Below are 26,729 nucleotides of genomic sequence, written 5' to 3'. Positions count from 1 at the left end.
TACCCTAGACCCCCTACCTTACACACCTACACAAAGACAAGTTGTAATAGAGACATTCTCCTAAAGCCTTCTCCCCTCTTTCCACATCACGCATCCCACTCTCTCTCTCTCTCTCTCTCTCTCTTCCACTCCCCCACTCTCTCTCATTCTCTCTCTCTCCCCCTCCTCTCTCTCTCCAGGTATACCTGTCCATTCGTAGAGAAGTTCTCCATAGACATTGAGACGTATTATAAACCTGACACAGGGACCCAAGAGTGCTTCAATCTGTCATCAGCAGAAAAAAGAACAAGGACTATAGGTATGGTACACACACACACACACACACACACACACACACACACACACACACACACACACACACACACACACACACACAAACAGGCCTACACGCCTTCTCAAGCCTACTGTTCTCAGTCTGTCTGTCCGGTCTTCATGGATTTCAGAGAGCAGTCAGCAATTCGCTGTTTCACACACACTGTAGTCTTTAAGATGCAGACAGCGTGTGTTCCGTCTTATGCTGCTGCTAGTGTGTGTGAGTGTGAGCTGCTGGCAGGCTTAATACTGCAGCGCCACTCCCACAGTGCAGTGTGTGATAGGTGTGTTGTCTGGCCCAGACTGACTCTGCGGGGGACGATTACATAACCACACACACGCGCGCACACACACACACACATACACACACACACGCACATACACACATACACACATACACAGAGTAACGTGTATGGGGATAGTAGATCAGTGTTTGTTGTTGCTCTTTGTGTGCTGCAGCACATCTCTCTGACACAGACACTCAAGCACGCAAGCGCACACACACGTAGCAACACACTCAGGTCGTAGAGCAGAGCAGTGGAGACCTCTAGTGGCTTCTAGACAGCACTACCATTGTTCCTCCTTTTTCTCAGTTCTATTCTGGTTCCCTCTGCCCTCATTCACTCCAAAATTAGACATAGTCAAGGAATGTCAATAAGTAATTGTCTCATAATTCACTACGTGGCTCATTTTGGTCTGTGTACTGACTGTGTTTGTGTTCTTCCTCCAGACCCCATTGACATTGTGAAGGACTACATTGCACCTCATGAGTACCTGGTTGAGGAGGACCCTAAGCTGTACTTATCACAGAGAACCAAGCGAGGACCACTGACTGACGACTGGATCGAACTCATCAACCAGAACCCGACCCAGAACACGGTCATGTGTGCCTACAAGCTCTGCAAGGTGGAGTTCAGATACTGGGGCATGCAGTCCAAGATAGAACGCTTCATTCACGATGTTGGTAGGTTGTGTGTGTGTGTGTGTGCACATAGGCACCTGAGTAATGGCACAAACAGAGCAGCTGTACCCCCACTTTCAAAATAAATATAAATTAACTTTTTTTGCCAGAAAGTTATCACAATCCATTTGGGTAAATTGGTATTTTCAATAATTAGTGATGTTTTGAGCTAGTCTGTATTAAGATGTGTCCATTTCTATATGATATAATAATGAACAGATTGCATTTTGCACCCCCTCCCCTGTCGCCTCAAGGTGAATGGTTTTGACCACTCAAAGGTCTTGTTTTGCTCCTGCATGCCACTGTGTTGGTTCAGTGAAGTTAGAAAGCACTAATTCCACCACTGGTGTTACAAAATGAATAGACACCTGCAAAATAACATTCTTTATCTATTTTGCAGGTGTGTAAAATACTTAAGTAAAAATACTACTTTAGTTGTTTTTGGGGGTACCTGTACTTTACTTTACTATTTTTATATTTTTAACTACTTTTACTTCACTACATTCCGTAAGAAAATATTGTATTTTTTTACTCCATACATTTTCCTTGATACCCAAAAGTACTCGTTACATTTTGAATTCATAGCAGGACAGGAAATTAGTCAAATTCACACACTTATCAACCAAACATCCCTGGTCATCCCTACTGCTTCTGATCTGACGGACTCACTAAACACACATGCTTTGTTTGTAACTTATGTGTGAGTGTTGGAGTGTGCCCCTGGCATTCCTTAAATATATAACAAAACAAAAAAAATATGTTAAGTATATTTTAAACTTTAGACTTGTCATTTTCTATGAAGGTAACTTTACTTTTACTCAAGTATAACATTTGGGTACTTTTTCCACCACTGCTATTTTTATGTGCTATTTAAATTTGTATCGTTATTTCATTTGAGTGGCGCGTGCAGGTTGGGCTAGCCTTGGTGGGCTAGCTCAAATTACATTTCCACTGCCTCCAGAAATTAGATATGTCATGTTGCTAGGTGGCCAATATTTTACTGCAGCTGGTTTCGCTAATGTTGCGAAATAAGTTACTAGCAAAATTATTTAAGTCACCCTTACCATGGTGCAACTAACGTTACCCCATACTTTGCCAGTTCCCGCCAGACTTGGAGCCATGTATTTATCTTGCTAGCTAGCTTAAATACTACCTTGCTTGCCATGGCATTGGCTATTAGATGGCTAGCTAATCAAGCAAACTAGATGACAGGTTTGATATTATGTAGCTAGCTAGCTTTCAATATGACCTGGCCAGCTAAAATGACTGCTAGCTCACGTTAGCTAGCTTGCTTCAACACTGATTTGCTAGCTAACGTTAGGTAGATAGCCTTCGAGGGCTGACTGTTCTCATGAAAGTTTATTGTGTAGTGCAAACATTTATGATGGATCCAGCTATGGTGGAAAACTGCACGGCCGGTACCTCACAGGCTTTCAATGAGTAGCTCACAAGTATACTGAGAAATAATCAGTAGGCCTATATTACATAATTTAATCTGTGACATATTTTTTTCTCCCCAAGCTGTTTACAGGCATTTAACATAATTTTTGTTATCTATTTTACAAACATCAATCGGTTAAATCACATTGTTAAAATGTTTTCATTCAGTCCATTATTTGTGACAAAAAGAAAAGGAAAACTTAATATGCAATTTAACAATGTTTTTTACTTAACCTAATAAGTACGACATTCTAATTATTATTGGCAATATTATTCCTCCCATTTTCCTCATTGTCATGTTATCCTGGCCACGTTCTTAACAGTTTGGCCTGTCAATCGATCACTGTGGCTGGGATTGTCAGGGAAGGCGGTGGTATGTTTGTGAGTCACTGCGTTGGTCAAGTTTCAGACCTGGAGAGATGTGTGGGTGGGGAAGGAAGGGAGAGAAAATAAGAGAAAATATGAGAAAAAGACGTAGTGGTGGAATGAGCATGAGAGAAAGATGGTGCGGACCGAGTGTGCTGCCTCGCTTCTAGTTCTTAGGAAACTTTGCAGTATTTTGTATTTTTTGTATTTGTCAACAAAAGAAAGGAGATGATCTCGGACTTCAGGAAACAGCAGAGGGAGCACACCCCTATCCACATCGACAAGATCGCAGTATAGAAAGTGGAACGTTTCAAGTTCCGCGGTGTACACATCACTGATAAACTGCAATGTTCCACCCACATAGACAGTGTGGTGAAGAAGGCGCAACAACGCCTCTTCAACCTCACGAGGCTGAATAAATTTGGCTTGTCACCTAAAACCCTCACAAACTTTTACAGATTAACCCCTCTGGGTGGGGATGGTGTTCTTGTAATTTCCCTCATTGAAATGCAAATCGATTTATAATATTTTGCATTTTTCTGGATTTTTTTGTTGTTATTCTGTTTCTCACTGTTCAAATAAACCTACCATTTAAAATTATAGACTGATCATTTCTTTGTCAGTGGGAAACATACAAAATTAGCAGGGGATCAAATACTTTTTTCCCTCACTGTATGTGACCTATTTGATTTGATTTAGTGAATGAGAGAGTGAGTGACAGTTGGAGGGAGAGGTATAGAGAACCATGGTGGTAATAAGAGAAGAATGATGAAAAGAAAAACAGAGAAGGAGTGAGAGAGAAGATAAGAAAGGCAGCAGGATTAATTTCCTGCCAGTGTTCTTCTGTCAGCTCATCAGTCTGCATCATGACAGTGATTTACTACTGCTTAAGGAGTCAGCATGCTTCAGTTTGACGTTCTGCTGGCGACTAGCCACACCAGCCAATCTCGGCTAGCCGAACCGAAGGAGTGTGCTTGCATTCTCCTTTAAAAGCCCTTTGCTTGAAAAATGCAAAAAAAACGTAAATAGTACTATTTGTCCAATGTATAAACACCGTTGCCAGTATTTCCTCAAAATAGTCAGAATTAATCCAAGATAACTCAAGAAATCTGTCATTATATTTACACTACTGTTGAAAGGTTTGGGGTCATTCTTAAATGTCCTTGTTTTTGAAAGAAAAGCCTTTTTTTGTCCATTTAAAATATCATCAAATTGATCAGAGTAGACATTGTTAATGTTGTAAATGACTATTGTAGCTGAAAACAGCAGATTTTTGGGGGGAATATCTACGTAGGCATACAGAGGCCCATTATCAGCAACCATCACTCCTGTGTTCCAATGGCATGTTGTGTTAGCTAATCCAAGTTTATCATTTTAAAAGGCAAATTGATCATTAGAAAACCCTTTTGTAATTATGTTAGCACAGCTGAAAACTGTTCTGATTTAAAGAAACAATAAAACTGGCCATCTTTAGACTAGTTGAGTATCTGGAGCATCAGCATTTGTGGGTTTGATTACAGGCTCAATATGGCCATAAACAAAGATCGTTCTTCTGAAACCCGTCAGTCTATTCTTGTTCTGGGAAATGAAGGCTATTCCATGCGAGAACTTGCCAAGAAACTGAAGATCTCATACAACACTGTGCACTACTCCCTTCACAGAATAGCGCAACCTGGCCCTAACCAGAATAGAAAGAGGAGTGGGATGCCCGGGTGCACAACTGAGCAAGAGGACAAGTACATTAGAGTGTCTAGTTTGAGAAACAGACGCCTCACAAGTCCTCAACAGGCTGCTTCATTAAATAGTACCTGCAAAACACCAATCTCAACGTCAACAGTGAAGAGGCGACTCCGAGATTCTGGCCTTCTAGACAGAATTGCAAAGAAACTGGCCTATCTCAGACTGGCCAATAAAAGGAAAATATTAAGATGGGCATAAGAACACAGCCACTGGACAGAGGAACTCTGCCTAGAAGGCCAGCATCCCGGAGTCTCCTCTACACTGTTGACGTTGAGACTGGTGTTTTGCTGGTCAATTTTATGTTATTTTAATTAACAAGACATTTGCTGTCTTTCAAAAACAAGGACATTTCTAAGTGACCCCAAACTTTATATACTGCTCAAAAAAATTAAGGGAACACTGAAACAACACAATGTAACTCCAAGTCAATCACACTTCTGTGAAATCAAACTGTCCACTTAGGAAGCAACACTGATTGACAATAAATTTCACATGCAGTTGTGCAAATGGAATAGACAACAGGTGGAAATTATAGGCAATTAGCAAGACACCCCCAATAAAGGAGTGGTTCTGCAGGTGGTGACCACAGACCACATCTCACTTCCTATGCTTCCTGGCTGATGTTTTGGTCACTTTTGAATGCTGGCGGTGCTTTCACTCTAGTGGTAGCATGAGACGGAGTCTACAACCCACACAAGTGGCTCAGGTAGTGCAGCTAATCCAGGATGGCACATCAATGCGAGCTGTAGCAAGAAGGTTTGCTGTGTCTGTCAGCGTAGTGTCTAGAGCATGGAGGCGCTACCAGGAGACAGGCCAGTACATCAGGAGACGTGGAGGAGGTCGTAGGAGGGCAACAACCCAGCAGCAGGACCGCTACCTCCGCCTTTGTGCAAGGAGGAGCAGGAGGAGCACTGCCAGAGCCCTGCAAAATGACCTCCAGCAGGCCACAAATGTGCATGTGTCTGCTCAAATGGTCAGAAACAGACTCCATGAGGGTGGTATGAGGGCCCGACGTCCACAGGTGGTGGTTGTGCTTACAGCCCAACACCGTGCAGGACGTTTGGTATTTGCCAGAGAACACCAAGATTGGCAAATTCGCCACTGGCGCCCTGTGCTCTTCACAGATGAAAGCAGGTTCACACTGAGCACATGTGACAGAGTCTGAAGACGCCGTAGAGAATGTTCTGCTGCCTGCAACATCCTCCAGCATGACCGGTTTGGCGGTGGGTCAGTCATGGTGTGGGGTGGCAGTTCTTTGGGAGGCCGCACAGCCCTCCATGTGCTCGCCATTAGGTACCGAGATGAGATCCTCAGACCCCTTGTGAGACTATATGCTGGTGCGGTTGGCCCTGGGTTCCTCCTAATGCAAAAACAATGGTAGACCTCATGTGGCTGGAGTGTGTCAGCAGTTCCTGCAAGAGGAAGGCATTGATGCTATGGACTGGCCCGCCCGTTCCACAGACCTGAATCTAATTGAGCACATCTGGGACATCATGTCTCGCTCCATCCACCAACGCCACGTTGCACCACAGACTGTCCAGGAGTTGGCGGATGCTTTAGTCCAGGTCTGGGAGGAGATCCCTCAGGAGACCATCTGCCATCTCATCAGGTGCATGCCCAGGCATTGTAGGGAGGTCATACAGGCTCGTGGAGGCCACACACACTACTGAGCCTAATTTTTGACTTGTTTTAAGGACATTACATCAAAGTTGGATCAGCCTGAAGTGTGGTTTTCCACTTTAATTTTGAGTGGGACTCCAAATCCAGACCTCCATTGGTTGATAAATTTGATTTCCATTGATCATTTTTGTGTGATTTTGGTGTCAGCACATTCAACTATGTAAAGAAACAATTATTTAATAAGAATATTTCATTCATTCAGATCTAGGATGTGTTATTTTAGTGTTCCCTTTATTTTTTTGAGCAGTGTATATAAAAAAGTTAAATCACATTTACATAAAGATTCGGACCCTTTACTCAGTACTTTGTTGAAGCACCTTTTGCAGCGATTACAGCCTTGAGTCTTGGGTATGATGCTACAAGCTTGGCACACCTGCATTTGGGGAGTTTCGCCCATTTATCTCTGCAGATCCTCTCAAGCTCTCAGGTTGGATGGGTAGCGTTGCTGCACAGCTATTTTCAGGTCTCTCCAGAGATGTTCGATTGGGTTCAAGTCCGGGCTCTGGCTGGGCCACTCAAGGACATTAAGAGATTATTTTTTGCACTATTGGTTAGAGCCTGTAAGTAAGCATTTCACTGTAAGGTCTACACCTGTTGTATTCAGCGCACGTGACAAATAAACTTTGATTTGAGATTTGTCCCAAAGCCAGTCCTGTGTTTTCTTGGCTGTGTGCTTAGGGTCGTTGTCCTGTTGGAAGGTGAACCTTCACCCCATTCTGAGGTCCTGATCACTCTGGAGCAGGATTTTATCATGGATCTCTCTGTACTTTGCTCCGTTCATTTTCCCCTCGATCCTGACTAGTCTCCCAGTCCCTGCCTCTGAAAAACATCCCCACAGCATGATGCTGCCACCATGTTTCACCGTAGGGATGGTGCCAGGTTTCCTCCAGATGTGACGCCCAGGTTTCCTCCAGATGTGACGCTTGGCATTCAGGCCAAAGTGTTCAATCTTGGTTTCATCAGACCAGAGAAACTTGTTTCTCATGATCTGAGTCCTTTAGGTGCCTTTTGGCAGACTCCAAGCGTGCTGTCATGTACCTTTTACTGAGGAGTGGCTTCCGTCTGGCCACTACCATAAAGGCCTGATTGGTGGAGTGCTGCAGAGATGGTTGTCCTTCTGGAAGGTTCTGCCATCTCCACAGAGGAACTCTGGAGCTCTGTCAAAGTGACCATCGGGTTCTTGGTCACATTCCTGAACAAGGCCCCTCTCCCCCGATAACCCATCCGTATCCACCCGACTATATGTGATCAAATGAAAATCTGAGGCCAGCACCAAACCTAACCCGCAAATATAGAAAATGTGCTGTACAGTTACGTTTTTTTCCCCTCTTCAACGTTTATTGAACAATTACGTTTTTCTTCCACATTTAATTGTAAATTGTATTTGTCACATGCATCGAAATACAACAGGTGTGGAATGGTCCGTGAAATGCTTACTTACGAGCCCTTTCTCAACAATGCAGAGTTAAAAAGTAAATGGTAACATGAAGTAACAATATCGAGACTATATATTAGGAGTACCGGTACTGAGTAATTGTGCAGGGGTACGAGGTAGTTGAGGAAATTGAGGTAAAATGTACTTGTAGGTAGGAGTAAAAGGGACTAGGCAATCATGATTGATAATAAGCCGAGTAACAGCAGCCTATGTGAAGAGTGTTAAAGGGTGTGTGTGTGTGTGTGGCGTCAATATGCATGCGTTTTGTGTGTGTCAGCGTATGTAGTGTTGGAGTGTCAGTGTAGTATGTGTGAGGTTGTGGGTTGAGTCCAGTGAGTGTGCATAGAGCTGCTGCTAGAGAGTTGGTGCAAATAACAAGGGTGTCATTGCAAATATTCAGGGTAGCCATTTAATTAACTGTTCAGCAGTCTTGTGGCTTGGGGGTAGAAGCTGTTCAGGAGCCTTTTGGTCCCAGACTTGGCGCTCCGGTACCACTTGCCGTATGGCAGCAGAGAGAACAGTCTATGACTTGGGTAGCTGGAGTCTTTGACAATTTTTAAGGCCTTCCGCTGACACCGCCTGGTATAGAGGTCCTGGATGGCAGGGAGATCAGCTCCAGTGACGTACTGGGCCGTACGCATTACTGTCTGTAGCCAAGCAGTTGTGATACCAAGCGGTGATGCCAACAGTCAAGATGCTCTCAATGGTGCAGCTGTATAGCTTTTTGAGAATCTTTTCAGCCTCTTGAGGCGTTGTCGTGCCATCTTCACTACTGTGTTGGTGTGCTTGGGCCATGATGGGTCCCTAGTGATGTGGACACCGAGGAACTTGAAGCTCTCTACCAGCTCAATTACAGCCCCGTCAATGAAGATGGGGAAGTGCTCGTCCCTCCGTTTCCTGTAGTCCACGATCAAATCCGTCTTACCTTATTTGAATATTTAGGCCTATTGAACAGGAGCCTAATGTTTTTCTGAAACAACACATTTCAAACAATAGACAAAGTCAAGCAATAAATCACACCTTCCGCATGCTTCCATGAAAAGGCCTACGCACTAATGCCCGACTTTTAAAAATAATGAAAGAAAAAAACTCCATGTATAAATATGAATTGCAAAGTAATTATTATTGATTATTTTGGTATGCATTTTTTTCTCTTTACCCACCCGCTGTTCATCCACACAATATTTAATGAACCTAAACCTGCCCGCTCCACGGATGTAACCGCAGGGACTGCAGGTTATGAGTCGACCCGCGCATCACTAACACACACTGACCTACTGCTGTTTGTTCATATACGCTCTCTTAATTTATACACACAGCTCATTTAATCCTCTCATGTTATGGCTGAGTTGAATGTTGAATCACCAGCTAGGTGTGTGTGTGTGTGTGTGTGTGTGTGTGTGTGTGTTGTACCTGTGTTTCTAGTATGTGTGTGTGTTGTGTGTGCGACTGCTCTGTGGTGTTGCTGCTGTGTGGTGCTTGTTCAGTACATTATGACTGACAGGTTCATTAGTTTATTTCTAATGAATGTATGCACGATTGATGGGTATGGAGAGAAAGGAAAATAATTATATTGATTGGAATTGAGAGCGAGAACGCTGTGATAATGTTATTCATCTCCTGCTCTTCCCTCACCCCTCCTCCCCCTACTCCCCAGGCCTGCGTAAGGTGATGGTGCGAGCCCACCGGCAGGCATGGTGCTGGCAAGATGAGTGGTACGGTCTGACCATAGAGGACATCAGACAGCTGGAGCTGGAGACCCAGCTAGCCCTGGCCAGGACGATGGCCCAGTACAGTCTCAGTGACACCGAGGAGGGGGCGGAAGGGACCAACGGGACCTCTGCCACCCCCGACCAGGACCAGGAGGGAGTGAAGGCCCTGGGGGAGGGGGGAGAGGTGGAGGGAGGACGGACAGGGCTGGGAGATGCGTTACAGACGCGTGGAGAGCTCACCAAGCAGTGGTCAACTTCGTCCAAGTCGTCTAATAGATCCTCGAAGAGAGGAGGTGAGTGGGGCGATGCATTTCTCCGTTCAATAATTGCCAAGTCCCAAAGTCTCAAATCAACCCAGAGCGTCAGAGAATAGTACCCTCACTCTATTTCCTATTTCCTGTCCACACAGGAAGCCCCGTTCACCAGAACATCTCAGAGTGGCGGATGCAGAGTATCGCTCGTGACTCCGAGGACAGCACGGACGACGAGTTCTTTGACGCTCACGGTTTGCTATGACATTTTATTTCCAGACCGCTATTACAGTTACTACATCAGCTGTTACTTACTGGGGTTCTATGACTGTTATTACATGTTATTACAACTGTTACTGATGCCTGTCTCCTCAGAGGACTTCTCTGGGGATGAGGAGATGCTGTTACATGCCAAGGAGATGACCAAGTGGAGTTCCAACGACCTAATGGACAAGATGGAGACTACGGAGACGGACGAGGGCCAGGGTAGGACAACACACACACCTAGTTAAGGCATATGTATATGTAGTAAGTCTGTAATGTCTAGGTTAACATTTTTAAATGTATCTCAATTGTAAAGTATTTCTGTCTATAATATATTTTTTGTAATGTGTCGGACCCCAGGAAGATTAGCTGTCGCCTTTGGCGTCGGCTAATGGGGACCCCAGTCAAATCAAAATCAAAACACATACTGTACACACACACAAGCTCCGTTGGTCATTAAGATTTCAGATCTTCAGGTCCTATATCGTTCTTCAGGGAGTTAATTTGTTTCATGACAAACAATTGTGTGTGTGTGTGTGTGTGTGTGTGTGTGTGTGTGTGTGTTTACAGAGAACCTGTATCAGTCGGGTGAAGAGTATGCCGCGACCAGTAGTGAAGAGAGACTCCTTGAGGTATGCTTCCAATGTAACACCTCCGCATCTAGAGCCCAGGAGGAGTATCCGCTGCTTTAATGGGGATCCAAATCGACAAATAGCAGTAGGAAGAATGTATGAGAGTAGCCAAGTAAACAACATCATGAGTTCTCACTGAGTTTACTGACTATAGCTTCATCATTTCTTAACAACATTTCTTAACAATACATTAACAGCAATGTTTGCAGTCAAACCAGTACTGTAGCAGTTGGCTTATTGAAGTTGTGTGTCAGTTTGAGAATGCTTTGATCCCATCTGGTCCTAATGACAGCCAGAGGTGGAGGGAGAACATCACAGAGTAACGTCTATCGGGGATAGTAGATCACGTGTAAATACTATATCAGTGTTTGTTGTTGCTCTTTGTGTGCAGCAGCACGTCTCTCTGACACACACACACACAGTGCACTGTGGTTCAGAGGTGGTGTTGTAGCCTTCAGTCGGGTGTTGTGTTAATGTAGGCTGTGAAAAGATGTTGTTTCAGTTCTGATAGAACTCCAATTGGAATGGTCTCTTTCTCTATTCTACCTTCATTCCCATGATTTCACCCCTTCACAGTCACTGCGTATTGGTAACTAATCAACGACCGCCCTTCTTTCTCCCGTAGGATGGGTCGTCTCGGCAGTGTCTGGCGCCCTCAAACATCCACGTTCTCCTCCTGGTGCTTCACGGGGGTAACATCCTAGACACTGGAGCAGGTATACAACATCCCAACACAAACACTTACAGTCATCACCACTTTGTTTGTTCTTGGATAGACAATGTAACAATATTGTATGACTATTTACTCGTAATTACTCCCAGGTGAGCCAAATAGTAAGCAGGCGGATGTCAACACTCTGACCGGAGCGTTTGAGACAGTGATGAGGGTCCATTACCCAGCAGCCCTAGGACGCATCGCCATCCGCGTGGTTCCTTGCCCCGCGGTGTGTGCCGACGCCTTTTCCCTGGTGTCCAAGTGAGTACATGCACACGCACACACGCACACATACACACACACACACACACATACCCTAACCCTCTATCTCTCCTGACCAGTCTCAGTCCTTATAGTTATGACGAGGGCTGCCTCTCCAACAGTCAGGACCACATCCCTCTAGCTGCACTGCCTCTATTGGCCACCTCCGCTCCCCAGTACCAGGATGCCGTGGCTACCGTCATCCAACGAGCCAATCAGGTGTATGGGGACTTCTTAAGGTCCTTGGAAGGGACATCCTTCTCCGGACAGGTCAGTGTAGAGGACAGGAATCGAAGTTTCGAGGTCCCGGATGTTTCTGACAGCCATTGCGGATTATTTTCTCTATGTTGAACTTAAAGGCATGCGTTCTCTCCTCCTGTAGGTGTGTGTGATTGGGGACTGTGTAGGTGGTATCCTAGGGTTTGATGCTCTGTGCAGCAGTAACGTCACCGTCTCAGAGAGCCAGAACAGCAGCAGGCGAGGCAGCACTGTCAGCGTACAGGTACCTTCCTCTAAGTCCTTTAAGTTGCACCCGAATTCTCTCCATTATCTGTGCTGTAAATCGGACTGCTACTAACTATATGTGCGCCCCCCCCTCTCTCCTCCCACCGCCTTGCCCTCCATCTCTCCAGGACACAGACCTCCTCTCCCCAGGCATCATAATAAACAGTGTCTCTCCGTCCTCTCCATCTTCTCCGTCTCTGGAGGGCAGTCGCCATCTTAGTCGCAGTAACATCGACATCCCTCGCAGCTTAGGGCCTGACGACCCCAAGACTATGCTGCCACGCAAACGCAGTGACTCCTCCACCTACGAACTAGACACCATCAAACAGCACCAGGCCTTCCTGTCCAGGTCAGAGACAGACAGAGAGAGACAGACAGACAGTATAGCGACAATGACCGTCATTGTTATCAAATGTTCACTTTGCCCATGTAAATGTTTTATTGTTTACACCTTGTCGGCTGACTCTTCCCCCTCTTTTTTTGTCACCTCCTTTCTCTCTCTCCATCTCTACCCCCTTTCCTTCCCTCTGTTTCTCCAGTCTCCACAGAAGTGTGTTGAGAACAGACCCGGGTTCGAGGCGCTCCAGCAGCAGTACCATGCTAGAGGGAGGGGGGTCGCTAGGGAGGCTGGACTTCGAGGTGGCAGACTTCTTCCTCTTTGGTTCTCCTCTGGGTCTGGTGCTGGCACTGAGGAAGACTGTTGTGCCGTCTATAGATGGTGAGGAACACCTTCATCAGAGGTTGAAATCAGTAGCCAGTAGACTATACTAGACTATATACTGTAGACTATAGGCTATATTCCAACTGCAGCCAACAGTCTTTGCCATGCATGGAGTTGGCCTTTTATGGAGTTGGCTAAAGCAGAAATGGACTATAAGCAAAGTAGCCACTTTTCAGAATTGTATTTACTGTATGTGTACAGAAAGTCTCACATTTAGTGAGAAGCTGTAAACTAAGCTGCTCGGCATCTGTGCGGTGACAGTGTCTTTTCCTGCAGCTGTGGGGGTCGGGCTCTGCCAGGACATCCCTTAGTGAGTTAACATCGGAGTTCAGAGGGTAGAAGTCATGTTTTAGATCTCTGACGCCAGAAGTCCATTGGCTGTGACATCAAGGGATGACATTCAAGACACATGTTTCAAAGTAAACTAAGATGATGAGACAGGGGATAAATATGAGGTTTAGAAAAAGAGCTGAGAGGCAGCAGAGGAAACCGAGGGGGTTGTGACATGGAGTCTCCAGGGGTTTCCAGAGACGTGTTCGTCAGCAGTTGTCACTTCTGGACCCTCGAGACCAGCAGCTTTGATGGAAGTTGTTCATCGTATCCTCCATAGTCTGGTCCAATGGTTTTCAATATGTGAGCTTTGGAAGGAACTCCGATAGCTGTTCCTGTATGTAAATAACCGCGTTCTCTTTTCCTCTTTCTATTTCTCTGTCTCTCTCCAGTCTCAGCGTTGCGTCCAGCTTGTCAGCAGGTGTATAACCTGTTTCATCCAGCGGACCCCTCTGCCTCCCGCCTGGAGCCCCTCCTAGAGAAGCGGTTTCACCAGCTGCCCCCCTTCTGTGTCCCCCGATACCAACGCTTCCCTCTGGGGGACGGGCACTCGGCTCTGCTGGGTGAGGCTCGATACACATGCACGCCCACTAAACGATTCCTTTATGCCTCCGGGATATCTCTCCTCCAAAAAGGAAGCACTCAATTCGCTGTGTGCTTTGTCCATATGCTCTCATAGTGCGATACCTGTGTCCAGGTATTATCAGGTATAATGTACTATGGGAGCATACTGTTGTATGTCAGTTAGTCCATGTCTGTTCTGTAGTTACGTCCGTTTATTTCTGCCTCTCTGTCTCCCCTCCGTGTCTCTCCTGCCTCCTCCCTTCCTATCTCTCTCCCCCACGTTCCTCCCCCCTAGTGGAGACGATGCAGAGTAACCCCCAGCTCCTGTTGGAGTCAGTACCCCTGCGTTACCAGGAGGGGGGCGTCAGTGAGACCTCCATCCCCGTCCCTGTACTCAACTGGCCCCAACAGGCCGCACAGCTCAACGACAGTGTGTACCCTTTCTCTGTCTCTGTCTGTCTGCTGCCCTGTCCGCTCTCTGTTTGTCTGTCTCTCTCTCTCTCTCTCTTTGCACTTCATTTGTATTTGTAAAAAAGTTTTATACAAATACAATTAAATTGATTGATTGTTTGATCAATCCACTTCTCTCTCTCTCCTCCCTCTTTCTGTCACACACACACTTTCTCTCCCATCTCTCCCTCCCTCCATAGCTGACGTGCTCCACTCCCACTGTGGTGTGTTTGTGGACAGTCAGTACCCGTCCTCCCCGCTGACCGGAACCCCCCACCCCAGGGGCCTCCGTAGGTCCAGCGAGGCCAGCATCGCCAGCCAGGTGTCAGGCATGGCCGACTCCTACACCGCCTCCAACATCACCAACAGTCAGTACTGGACTTTATACTGTTTGATATATCTGTCATTTTTTGCATTTAACAGCAGTGTCTGTGGCTCAGGGAGATGACAACATAAATTCTCTGACATTTTTCACACACTGTTTTGTCGTTCTTCAACCCTTGATTCCTCCGTAGCTACTAAATGCCAAAGCAGCCCGTCTAAGAAGCTGGGTCTCCTTTCCCAGCTAGCGCTTCCTAAACTCCCCTCGAGAAGCCCCTCTCCGCGGGCCAGGAAGAAGATTCGACCCTTCCTCTCTCACGGACGCACCGACTCAGACCAGGGTGACGACGACGTCACCGCTGACGTCACTGCCTCTGATGTCTCCTCAGACTTGCCGTCTGACATCACCGATACGAACTCTGACCCCCCGTCGCCAGACACGCTGATGGACGTCGAGCAAGGTAGTCTGGGTACTGTGGTTTGAATCCTGTGTGCCCCCCCCCCTCCTCCCCAGGACTCCCATCTGTGTGCCTTGTCGTTGGTCTCCTTCAAGCTACAGCTGAACCACTGCAGTGCTACAGCTCCTCTCCCTTCTCTTCTCCTCTACAGCTTGTACCCTAAATGTACTGCAGTGCTTCCCAAACAGGAATTATGCCAAAGTCCACAATCAAGGACCCAGTCTTTAGCCGGGATTGAAAAGCGGAACCACTGATCTTGTGTATGTTACCCTCTCCCTCCTCAAATCAAAACTGGCCCTCTGCTCCAGTTCAATCTGCCCCTGACACCCCATTCTACTCCAGTGTGGACCTGTGACTTTCCGTCTGTACTATAGAGCCTCTCTCTTGGACTGTAAATCTCTGGACGAGCACACTTCCCTCTACTGTGGAACCCCTTTTTGTCTGGAACTGTCATTGACCAGAAATACACATCAACGTCTTTTACAAACCCTGTCGTCTTTTCTCTACTGTGATTATGTGTCAGACTTCTCTCTCTCTCTTTCTGTCTCTCTCTCGCTCCTTCTCTTCAGTTGCATCTCGTTGGTGGGGCAGTAAGAGGGTGGACTTTGCCTTGTACTGTCCTGATGCCCTCACAGCCTTCCCCACTGTAGCCCTGCCTCACCTCTTCCATGCGTCGTACTGGGAGTCCACTGACGTCGTCTCCTTCCTACTCAGACAGGTATGACTGCTTATGAATTATTATTATTTATTTATTTATTTATTTCTGAGGGTGGATCAGCTTAATATTGCGGAAAGAATGTTGCTTCCAATGTAATTGTCTGCATCATTTCCAATCCCCCATATATTTTTGGTAAATATATATATATCCATACACACATGCAAATATATACACATATATACACACACATACCTATATAGACATACTTTTTAAAAGAATATACCTTTATTATTATTCCCCGCAAACCCTTCCGCCGATCCCCCAATTGAAGTAAACTAATAAACACTTCTGCTTCTACCTTCAATCCATACATCTTATACACATTCTACAGACACAGTCTACTTTACAATAGTTCTCTCTTGTTTGTTCTTAGTCTTTCCTCTATTTCTGATGTCCATCCAGTTTGATTTCTATTTGTAACTATGCTATTTCACAAAAGCTCCGAACCTATATACATTCTACAGATCCCTTATGCCCTACAATGTTTATTTTGTTATTAGTCCCACCCTTCAGCTCCACTCAACCCCTCCCATCTGTCTCTCAACATCATCCATTTCGGATTTCTACTTGCCATATATTTTTCAACTGTGCTGTGATGCTTCACAAAATAATTGAACTTTCCTATTTTCATAGCTTCTACAGATTGTAAATTAAAAATATATTTTTTTTGCTGAAATAATTATTATATTATTAATTGATTGACTATGGCTTTTCAAATCCCCCAGTATTGCTATCTGCAGTGTTAGTTCTAGGCAAATGTTGCAATTCTTCAGCCATTCCTGAACCTGTGACCAAAAATGAGCTACATATGGACAGTACCAAAATAAATGATCTAATGACTCTGCCTCCTCACAGCAGAATCTGCAGAGCTGGGAAGATTGTATCCCCCATATATATAACATTCTATTAGTTGCAAGAATTTTGTATTGTAATTTATATTGAAAAATTCGAAGTTTTGAATCCGGCGTTGTTTTGCGTATCAATTCATAAACCATGTGCCATGGAATGGGTACATCCAAAATCTCTTCCCAACTATTTTGCAATTTATATGGCACAGCTGTCCGTTTTTTGGACCTTAAAATGAAATTGGTATATGTTTTTATTTATCACACTTTTCTTTAACCATTTATGTTCTTTAATACAGGGCCGACATACAAGTTCCTTACTTTTTTCCCCTTCTACTTGCCTCTTCCATTTTTGTGGTAATGCTGCTGTTATGTACTTGAGTGAAGACCCAAAAGCGGTTTTAACAGAAAACAGAGTTCTTTAATGAAAAAAACAGGAATGGCATAAATCCTCTTCCGACGTTGTCAATGGAACAAAAAGAACGTTAGTATAATGCAGGATGCACCTGCCAGGCAGACTCCGACAGGATAGGACAAGGTGGAAGCAAACGAGACGACAGCTTGCTTCTGGCATGAAAAACACAAACAAGAATCAGACACTGAAAGTAGCAGGAACAGAGAAAGAAATAGAGACCTAATCAGAGGGGGAAGAGAGAACAGGTGGGAAAGAGTGAAAGAGCTAGTTAGGGAAGATGTAGAACAGCTGAAGAATGAGAGACAGAGAAGGTAACCTAAAAAGACCAGCAGAGAGAGACAGAGTGAAGAGAAAAGGACAGGAACAGACATAACAAGACATGACAGTACCCCCCCCCACTCACCGAGCGCCTCCTGGCGCACTCGAGGAGGAAACCTGGCGGCAACGGAGGAAATCATCGATCAGCGAACGGTCCAGCACGTCCCGAGAGGGAACCCAACTCCTCTCCTCAGGACCGTACCCCTCCCAATCCACTAGGTACTGATGACCACGGCCCCGAGGGCGCATGTCCAAAATCTTACGAACCCTGTAGATAGGTGCGCCCTCGACAAGGATGGGGGGAGGGACGAGCGGGGGTGCGAAGAACGGGCTTAACACAGGAGACATGGAAGACCGGGTGAACGCGACGAAGATAGCGCGGGAGAAGAAGTCGCACTGCGACAGGATTAATGACCTGAGAAATACGGAACGGACCAATGAACCGCGGGGCCAACTTGCGAGAAGCTGTCTTAAGGGGAAGGTTCTGAGTGGAGAGCCATACTCTCTGACCGCAACAATATCTAGGACTCTTGGTCCTACGCTTATTAGCGGCCCTCACAGTCTGCGCCCTATTACGGCAAAGTGCCGACCTGACCCCCTTCCAGGTGCGCTCGCAACGCTGGACAAAAGCCTGAGCGGAGGGGACGCAGGACTCGGCGAGCTGAGATGAGAACAGCGGAGGCTGGTACCCGAGGCTACTCTGAAAAGGAGATAGACCGGTAGCAGACGAAGGAAGCGAGTTGTGGGCGTACTCTGCCCAGGGGAGCTGTTCTGACCAAGACGCAGGGTTACGAAAAGAAAGACTGCGTAAAATGCGCCCAAACGGTCTGATTGGCCCGTTCGGCTTGACCGTTAGACTGGGGATGAAAGCCGGACGAGAGACTGACGGAAGCCCCAATCAAACGGCAAAACTCCCTCCAAAATTGAGACGTGAACTGCGGGCCTCTGTCGGAAACGACGTCAGACGGAAGGCCATGAATTCGGAAAACATTCTCGATAATGATCTGAGCCGTCTCCTTAGCAGAAGGGAGCTTAGCGAGAGGAATGAAATGAGCCGCCTTAGAGAATCTATCGACAACCGTAAGAATAACTGTCTTCCCCGCTGATGAAGGCAGTCCGGTGATAAAATCTAAAGCGATGTGAGACCACGGTCGAGAGGGAATGGGAAGCGGTCTGAGACGGCCGGCAGGAGGAGAGTTCCCAGATTTAGTCTGCGCGCAGACCGAACAAGCGGCGACAAATCGACGCACGTCACGTTCCCGAGTGGGCCACCAGAAACGCTGGCGAATGGAAGCGAGCGTACCCCGAACGCCGGGGTGGCCGGCTAACTTGGCAGAGTGGGCCCACTGAAGAACGGCCGGACGAGTAGGAACGGGAACGAACAGAAGGTTCCTAGGACAAGCTCGCGGCGACGGAGTGTGAGCGAGTGCTTGCTTTACCTGCCTCTCAATTCCCCAGACAGTCAACCCGACAACACGCCCCCAGGGAGAATCCCCTCGGGGTCGGTGGAGACCTCAGAAGAACTGAAGAGACGAGATAAAGCATCAGGCTTGGTGTTTTTGAGCCCGGACGATAAGAAATAACAAACTCGAAACGAGCGAAAAACAGAGCCCAACGAGCCTGACGCGCATTAAGTCGTTTGGCTGAATGGATGTACTCAAGGTTCCTATGGTCAGTCCAAACGACAAAAGGAACGGTCGCCCCCTCCAACCACTGTCGCCATTCGCCTAGGGCTAAGCGGATGGCGAGCAGTTCGCGATTACCAACATCATAGTTACGTTCTGACGGCGATAAGCGATGAGAGAAAAACGCGCAAGGATGGACCTTGCCGTCAGAGAGAGCGCTGAGAAAGAATGGCTCCCACGCCCACCTCTGACGCGTCAACCTCAACAACAAACTGTCTAGAGATGTCAGGTGTAACAAGAATAGGTGCGGATGTAAAACGATTCTTAAGAAGATCAAAAGCTCCCTGGGCGGAAACGGACCACTTAAAGCACGTCTTAACAGAAGTAAGGGCTGTGAGGGGAGCTGCCACCTGACCGAAATTACGGATGAAACGACGATAGAAATTAGCGAAGCCCAGAAAGCGCTGCAGCTCGACGCGTGACTTAGGAACGGGCCAATCAATGACAGCCTGGACCTTAGCGGGATCCATCTTAATGCCCTCAGCGGAAATAACGGAACCGAGAAAAGGGACAGAGGCGGCATGAAAAGTGCACTTCTCAGCCTTCACATAAAGACAGTTCTCCAAAAGGCGCTGGAGGACGCGTCGCACGTGCTGAACATGAATCGGGAGAGACGGTGAAAAAATCAGGATATCGTCCATGTAAACGAAAACAAAAATGTTCAGCATGTCTCTCAGGACGTCGTTAACTAGTGCCTGAAAGACAGCTGGAGCATTAACGAGGCCGAAAGGAAGAACCCGGTATTCAAAGTGCCCTAACGGAGTGTTAAACGCCGTCTTCCACTCGTCCCCCTCCCTGATGCGCACGAGATGGTAGGCGTTACGAAGGTCCAATTTGGTGAAAAACCTGGCTCCCTGCAGGATCTCGAAGGCTGAAGACATAAGAGGAAGCGGATAACGATTCTTAACTGTTATGTCATTCAGCCCTCGATAATCCACGCATGGGCGCAGGGACCCGTCCTTCTTCTGAACAAAAAAAAAACCCGCTCCGGAGGGAGAGGAGGAGGAGACTATGGTACCAGCGTCGAGCGAAACAGACAAATAATCCTCGAGAGCCTTACGTTCGGGAGCCGACAGAGAGTATAATCTACCCCGGGGGAGTAGTTCCCGGAAGGAGATCAATACTACAGTCATACGACCGGTGTGGAGGGAGAGAAGTGGCCTTGGAACGACTGAACACCGTGCGCAGATCGTGATACTCCTCCGGCACCCCTGTCAAATCGCCAGGCTCCTCCTGTGAAGAAGGGACAGAGGAAACAGGAGGGATAGCAGACATTAAACAGGTCACATGACAAGAAACATTCCAGGATAGGATAGTATTACTAGACCAATTAATAGAAGGGTTATGGCGCACTAGCCAGGGATGACCCAAAACAACAGGTGTAAAAGGTGAACGAAAAATTAAAAAAGAAATGGTTTCGCTATGATTACCAGAGACAGTGAGGGTTAAAGGCAGCGTCTCACGCTGAATCTTGGGGAGAGAACTACCATCTAAAGCGAACAAGGCCGTGGGCTCCCTAACTGTCTGAGAGGAATGTCATGTTCCCGAGCCCAGGTCTCGTCCATAAAACAGCCCTCCGCCCCAGAGTCTATCAAGGCACTGCAGGAAGCAGATGAACCGGGCCAGCGGAGATGGACCGGAAAGGTAGTGCGTGATCCAGAAGGAGAGGCCTGAGTAGTTGCGCTCACCAGTAGCCCTCCTCTTACTGATGAGCTCTGGCTTTTACTGGACATGAGGTGACAAAATGACCAGCGGAGCCGCAGTAGAGACAGAGGCGATTGGTGATTCTCCGTTCCCTCTCCTTGGCCGAGATGCGGATACCCCCAGCTGCATAGGCTCAGCATCCGAGCCGGCGGAGGAGGGTGGCAGTGATGCGGCAGGTGGCAGTGATGTGGAGAGGGGAGCAACGGAGAACGCGAACTCCTTTCCACGTGCTCGGCGACGAAGATCAAACCGTCGCTCTATGCGAATAGCGAGAGCTATTAAGGAGTCCAGACTGGAAGGAACCTCCCGGGAGAGGATCTCATCCTTAACCTCGACGAGGAGACCCTCCAGAAAACGAGCGAGCAAAGCCGGCTCGTTCCAGTCACTAGAGGCAGCGAGAGTGCGAAACTCAATAGAATAATCCGTTATGGATCGATTCCCCTGACATAGGGAAGACAGGGCCCTGGAAGCCTCCTCTCCAAAAACAGAACGGTCAAAAACCCGTATCATCTCCTCCTTAAAGTCCTGATACTGGTTAATACACTCAGCCCTCGCCTCCCAGATTGCCGTGCCCCACTCACGCGCCCGTCCGGTAAGGAGAGAAATGACGTAGGCGATGCGGGCTGCGCTCCTGGAGTAAGTGTTGGGCTGGAGAGAGAACACCACGTCACACTGAGTGAGGAATGAGCGGCACTCAGTGGGCTCCCCAGAGTAACACGGCGGGTTGTTGATCCTGGGCTCCGGAGACTCGGAAACCCTGGAAGTGGGCGGTGGATCGAGGTGGAGTTGGTGAACCCGTCTTGTGAGGTCGGAGACTTGGACGGCCAGGGTCTCGACGGCATGTCGAGCAGCAGACAATTCCTCCACGTGTCTGCCTAGCATCGCTCCCTGGATCTCGACGGCGGAGTGAAAAGGGTCCGGAGCCGCTGGGTCCATTCTTGGTCTGATTCTTCTGTTATGTACTTGAGTGAAGACCCAAAAGCGGTTTTAACAGAAAACAGAGTTCTTTAATGAAAAAAACAGGAATGGCATAAATCCTCTTCCGACGTTGTCAATGGAACAAAAAGAACGTTAGTATAATGCAGGATGCACCTGCCAGGCAGACTCCGACAGGATAGGACAAGGTGGAAGCAAACGAGACGACAGCTTGCTTCTGGCATGAAAAACACAAACAAGAATCAGACACTGAAAGTAGCAGGAACAGAGAAAGAAATAGAGACCTAATCAGAGGGGGAAGAGAGAACAGGTGGGAAAGAGTGAAAGAGCTAGTTAGGGGAGATGTAGAACAGCTGAAGAATGAGAGACAGAGAAGGTAACCTAAAAAGACCAGCAGAGAGAGACAGAGTGAAGAGAAAAGGACAGGAACAGACATAACAAGACATGACAGCTGCAATTAATTGGTTGTAATTTTGGGTAGAGCAGCAATTTACATATGTCTGTGTTAGCTGCATGTGTGACATAACTCAACCAGTCCTATTTATGATATCATTCACTAAATTTTACCTTTTTTTTAAATTTCTTCGATAAATACAGTTTTTTTAATCAATTAGTATATTTGAATTGAAAGGCCCTTCCTGAATATAGGATGAGACATTCCTACCAATTGACTAGAGAACTGCTTATGAATTTCATGCGAATGCTTATGAATGTTCATAGACCTCTTCCATACATCATATTGGAAGTACACTCACAATGCCTCCTTCCTACTCAGAGAGGTAAGACCATATGAATATTAGTCGCCAAATATCATGGCATAGCCTCCTATTGGGCTGGTGAACGCTATATGAATGCCTATGTAATCATCCCTGTCTGTTCCTCCAGGTGATGAGGCATGAGAACTCGAGTATTCTGGAGCTGGACGGTAAAGAGGTGACCGAGTTCAAGCCCTCTAAACCCAGAGAGAAGTGGATCCGCAAGAGGACCCACGTCAAGATCAGGGTGAGGACAGACCACTTCCTTAACCCCCTTTTTTAGGCTTTCTGTCGGCAAGTTGCAGAGGTATTGACCGCGGTAAACGTCTGTGTGTGTGTGTGTGTGTGTGTGTGTGTGTGTGTGTGTGTGTGTGTGTGTGTGTGTGTGTGTGTGTGTGTGTGTGTGTGTAGAACGTGACGGCCAACCACCGCGTGAACGATGCGGTGTTCTCTGAGGACGGAACACAGCTGGTGATGGGACGCTTCATGTACGGACCTTTGGACATGGTCACCCTCACTGGGGAGAAGGTAAAGCCGTACTCATTGATGCCAACTTGTCTTGTGGAACAAACGTCAGTTCTGCAACCGAGAGACACTTGCATCCAACTCAATATTTGAGCATAATGTATTGTTTGTCAATGGAACACACGGGCAAGTCAGTCATTATTTGATGTAATATACAGACGTGGTGTGATTACTGTTATGTGTAACCTCCTCTTGTTGCCCCCCAGATTGACATCCACATCATGACCCAGCCCCCCTCAGGAGAGTGGGTGTACTTTGACACCGAGCTGACCAATAGCAGCGGACGCATCTCTTATGTCATCCCAGAGAGCAAAAGGCTGGGCATTGGAGTTTATCCTGTCAAGCTGGTCGTCAGGTAGGTTATGGGTTGAAACCCTTGAAATACCTGATTTGCTTGTTTTCGGTGGGTGTTTTTGAGTATGAGAACAAGCGTTGAATTATGTGTTACCCCTTGCCACACATTCTCCCTTCCCCTCCCCCGTTTCTCCTCCCTCTCTCAGGGGTGACCATACGTTTGCGGACAGCTACCTGACGGTGTTGCCGCGGGGAACAGACTTTGTAGTGTTCAGTATCGACGGCTCGTTTGCTGCCAGCGTGTCCATCATGGGCAGCGACCCCAAGGTCAGGGCTGGAGCTGTGGACGTGGTCAGGTAGGAACACGATGGGTCTTATTCTATCGTGATTTGTATTTGATGTACTGTTATGTTCCTGACCAGGAGTCACACTACCTAATGTGGCGTACAAGTTGTGAATCAGCAAATGAGTAACTTAATAGATCGATAATACACCAGACTCTTTGGAGTGTCACCTGCTCACCCACAGCCTGTTCTAACTCTCTCTCTCCCTTCAGACACTGGCAGGACCTGGGCTATCTGATAGTGTATGTGACGGGTCGTCCAGACATGCAGAAGCAGCGTGTGGTGGCCTGGCTGTCTCAGCATAACTTCCCTCATGGAATTGTGTCCTTCTGTGATGGCCTGGTCCACGACCCCCTCAGACACAAGGCCAACTTCCTCAAGTCCCTCATCTGTGAGGTAAGAGGGGCTGGGGGGGGGGGGGGGTAGGGATGAGGGTGTAGGGGTAAGGGGTTAGGGTATGGCTTGGGTTGGGTTGGGTTGTGGTGGGGTAAGTGTGTTGTTCGGGGTGAGTTGGGGTAAGGGGACTTAAGGTTTTTAAGTTAGGTTTCTACTGTCACAAATACACTACATTGCTTGTTGAACATCTCATTCTATAATCATGGGCATTAATATGGAGTTGGACCCCCATTTTCTGCTATAACAGCCTCCACTCTTCTGGGAAGGCTTTCCACTAGATGTTGGAACATTTCTGCGGGACTTGCATCTATTCAGCCACAAGAGCATTAGTGAGGTCGGGCACTGATGTTGGGCGATTAGGCCTGGCTTGCAGTTGGCGTTCCAAATTCATCCCAAGGTGTTCGATGGGGTTGAAGTCAGGGCTCTGTGCAGGCCAGTCAAGTTCTTCCACACAGATCTCGACAAACCATTTCTGGATGGACCTCGCTTTGTGCACGGGGGCATTCCCAAACTGTTGCCACAAAGTTGGAAGAACATAATCGTCTAGAATGTCATTGTATGCTAAAGCGTTAAGATTTCCCTTCACTAGAACTAAGGAGTCTGAACCATGAAAACAGCCCCAGACCATTATTCCTCCTCCACCAAACTTTACAATTGGCACTATGCATTGGGGCAGGTAGTGTTCTCTTGGCATCCCCCAAACCCAGATTTGTCCGTTGAACTTCCAGATGGTGAAGAGTGATTCATCACTCCAGAGAATGCTTTTCACTGCTCCAGAGTACAATGGCGGCAAGATTTACACCACTCCAGCCGTCGCTTGGCATTGCGCATGGTGATCTTAGGCTTCTTTGCGGCTGCTCTGCCATGGAAACCCATTTCATGAAGCTCCCGGCGAACACTTCTTGTGCTGACGTTGCTTCCAGAGGCAGTTTAGATCTCGGTAATGAGTGTTGCAACCGAGGACAGACGATTTGTACGCGCAACGCAGGCGATTTGTACACGCTGTGACCTACCACTTCGCGGATGAGCCATTGTTGCTCCTGGACGTTTTCACTTCACAATAACAGCACTTACAGTTGACCGGTGCAGTTTTAGCAGGGCAGACATTTGACGAACTGACTTGTTGGAAAGGTGCCATCCGATGACGGTGCCACGTTGAGTCACTGAGGGGTGTCCACATACTTTTTGTGTGTGTGTATATACAGTGCCCTGCGAAAGTATTCGGCCCCCTTGAACTTTGCGACCTTTTGCCACATTTCAGGCTTCAAACATAAAGATATAAAACTGTATTTTTTTGTGAAGAATCAACAACAAGTGGGACACAATCATGAAGTGGAACGACATTTATTGGATATTTTAAACTTTTTTAACAAATCAAAAACTGAAAAATTGGGCGTGCAAAATTATTCAGCCCCTTTACTTTCAGTGCAGCAAACTCTCTCCAGAAGTTCAGTGAGGATCTCTGAATGATTCAATGTTGACCTAAATGACTAATGATGATAAATACAATCCACCTGTGTGTAATCAAGTCTCCGTATAAATGCACCTGCACTGTGATAGTCTCAGAGGTCCGTTAAAAGCGCAGAGAGCATCATGAAGAACAAGGAACACACCAGGCAGGTCCGAGATACTGTTGTGAAGAAGTTTAAAGCCGGATTTGGATACAAAAAGATTTCCCAAGCTTTAAACATCCCAAGGAGCACTGTGCAAGCGATAATATTGAAATGGAAGGAGTATCAGACCACTGCAAATCTACCAAGACCTGGCCGTCCCTCTAAACATTCAGCTCATACAAGGAGAAGACTGATCAGAGATGCAGCCAAGAGGCCCATGATCACTCTGGATGAACTGCAGAGATCTACAGCTGAGGTGAGAGACTCTGTCCATAGGACAACAATCAGTCGTATATTGCACAAATCTGGCCTTTATGGAAGAGTGGCAAGAAGAAAGCCATTTCTTAAAGATATCCATAAAAAGTGTTGTTTAAAGTTTGCCACAAGCCACCTGGGAGACACGCCAAACATGTGGAAGAAGGTGCTCTGGTCAGATGAAACCAAAATTGAACTTTTTGGCAACAATGCAAAACGTTATGTTTGGCGTAAAAGCAACACAGCTCATCACCCTGACCACACCATCCCCACTGTCAAACATGGTGGTGGCAGCATCATGGTTTGGGCCTGTTTTGCAAGGAGGAATGGGAAAAAATTTCAGTCTCTCGATGTGCAAAACTGATAGAGACATACCCCAAGCGACTTACAGCTGTAATCACAGCAAAAGGTGGCACTACAAAGTATTAACTTAAGGGGGCTGAATAATTTTGCACACCCAATTTTTCAGTTTTTGATTTGTTAAAAAAGTTTGAAATATATATATATGTGTAACAACAACAATGTTTCTAACAGTCCATTCCTCTCTCTCTCTCTCTCTCTCTCTCTGTGTGTGTGTGTGTGTCTAGGCCCATATGAAGATATTTGCCGCGTACGGCTCTACTAAGGATATCACAGTGTACTCCTCCTTAGGCCTGCCCCCATCACACATCTACATAGTGGGACGGCCCACCAAGAAGATGTCCAGCCTGTGTCAGGTACCAAACTAGCTGGTAGAAAGTGCACTGTCGCCAACAAAAAGTTATCAATTAAAGTGTTGAAATGCTTAACTTCCAACTTCAACTCATTAA

General features: G+C 46.9%; 1 protein-coding gene across 8 annotated transcripts in view; it reads left to right on the top strand.

Annotated features, from left to right (window-relative positions):
• The window catches only part of LOC135517704 (membrane-associated phosphatidylinositol transfer protein 2-like), a 90,789-nt gene that overhangs the window by 56,794 nt on the left and 7,266 nt on the right, over positions 1-26,729 (top strand). For 2 of the 8 annotated variants that reach the window (XM_064942233.1, XM_064942232.1), the window contains 23 exons: positions 180-298; positions 1,043-1,276; positions 9,592-9,939; positions 10,056-10,151; positions 10,273-10,383; positions 10,732-10,793; positions 11,419-11,509; positions 11,616-11,769; positions 11,850-12,039; positions 12,152-12,271; positions 12,402-12,622; positions 12,813-12,991; positions 13,717-13,887; positions 14,184-14,318; positions 14,539-14,706; positions 14,854-15,120; positions 15,687-15,835; positions 22,624-22,740; positions 22,905-23,021; positions 23,225-23,373; positions 23,519-23,668; positions 23,869-24,052; positions 26,508-26,636. In XM_064942233.1, the coding sequence (XP_064798305.1) occupies positions 180-298; positions 1,043-1,276; positions 9,592-9,939; positions 10,056-10,151; positions 10,273-10,383; positions 10,732-10,793; positions 11,419-11,509; positions 11,616-11,769; positions 11,850-12,039; positions 12,152-12,271; positions 12,402-12,622; positions 12,813-12,991; positions 13,717-13,887; positions 14,184-14,318; positions 14,539-14,706; positions 14,854-15,120; positions 15,687-15,835; positions 22,624-22,740; positions 22,905-23,021; positions 23,225-23,373; positions 23,519-23,668; positions 23,869-24,052; positions 26,508-26,636 (3,661 nt within the window). The remainder of the gene's footprint in view (positions 1-179; positions 299-1,042; positions 1,277-9,591; positions 9,940-10,055; positions 10,152-10,272; positions 10,384-10,731; positions 10,794-11,418; positions 11,510-11,615; positions 11,770-11,849; positions 12,040-12,151; positions 12,272-12,401; positions 12,623-12,812; positions 12,992-13,716; positions 13,888-14,183; positions 14,319-14,538; positions 14,707-14,853; positions 15,121-15,686; positions 15,836-22,623; positions 22,741-22,904; positions 23,022-23,224; positions 23,374-23,518; positions 23,669-23,868; positions 24,053-26,507; positions 26,637-26,729) is intronic. The other 6 variants (XM_064942235.1, XM_064942234.1, XM_064942240.1 and 3 more) reach the window with 3 other exon arrangements.

Source organism: Oncorhynchus masou, chromosome 28 (genome assembly GCF_036934945.1).
Source record: "Oncorhynchus masou masou isolate Uvic2021 chromosome 28, UVic_Omas_1.1, whole genome shotgun sequence".
NCBI classification, from domain to species: Eukaryota; Metazoa; Chordata; class Actinopteri; order Salmoniformes; family Salmonidae; genus Oncorhynchus; species Oncorhynchus masou.
This window is presented reverse-complemented; position numbering and strand designations above follow the sequence as displayed.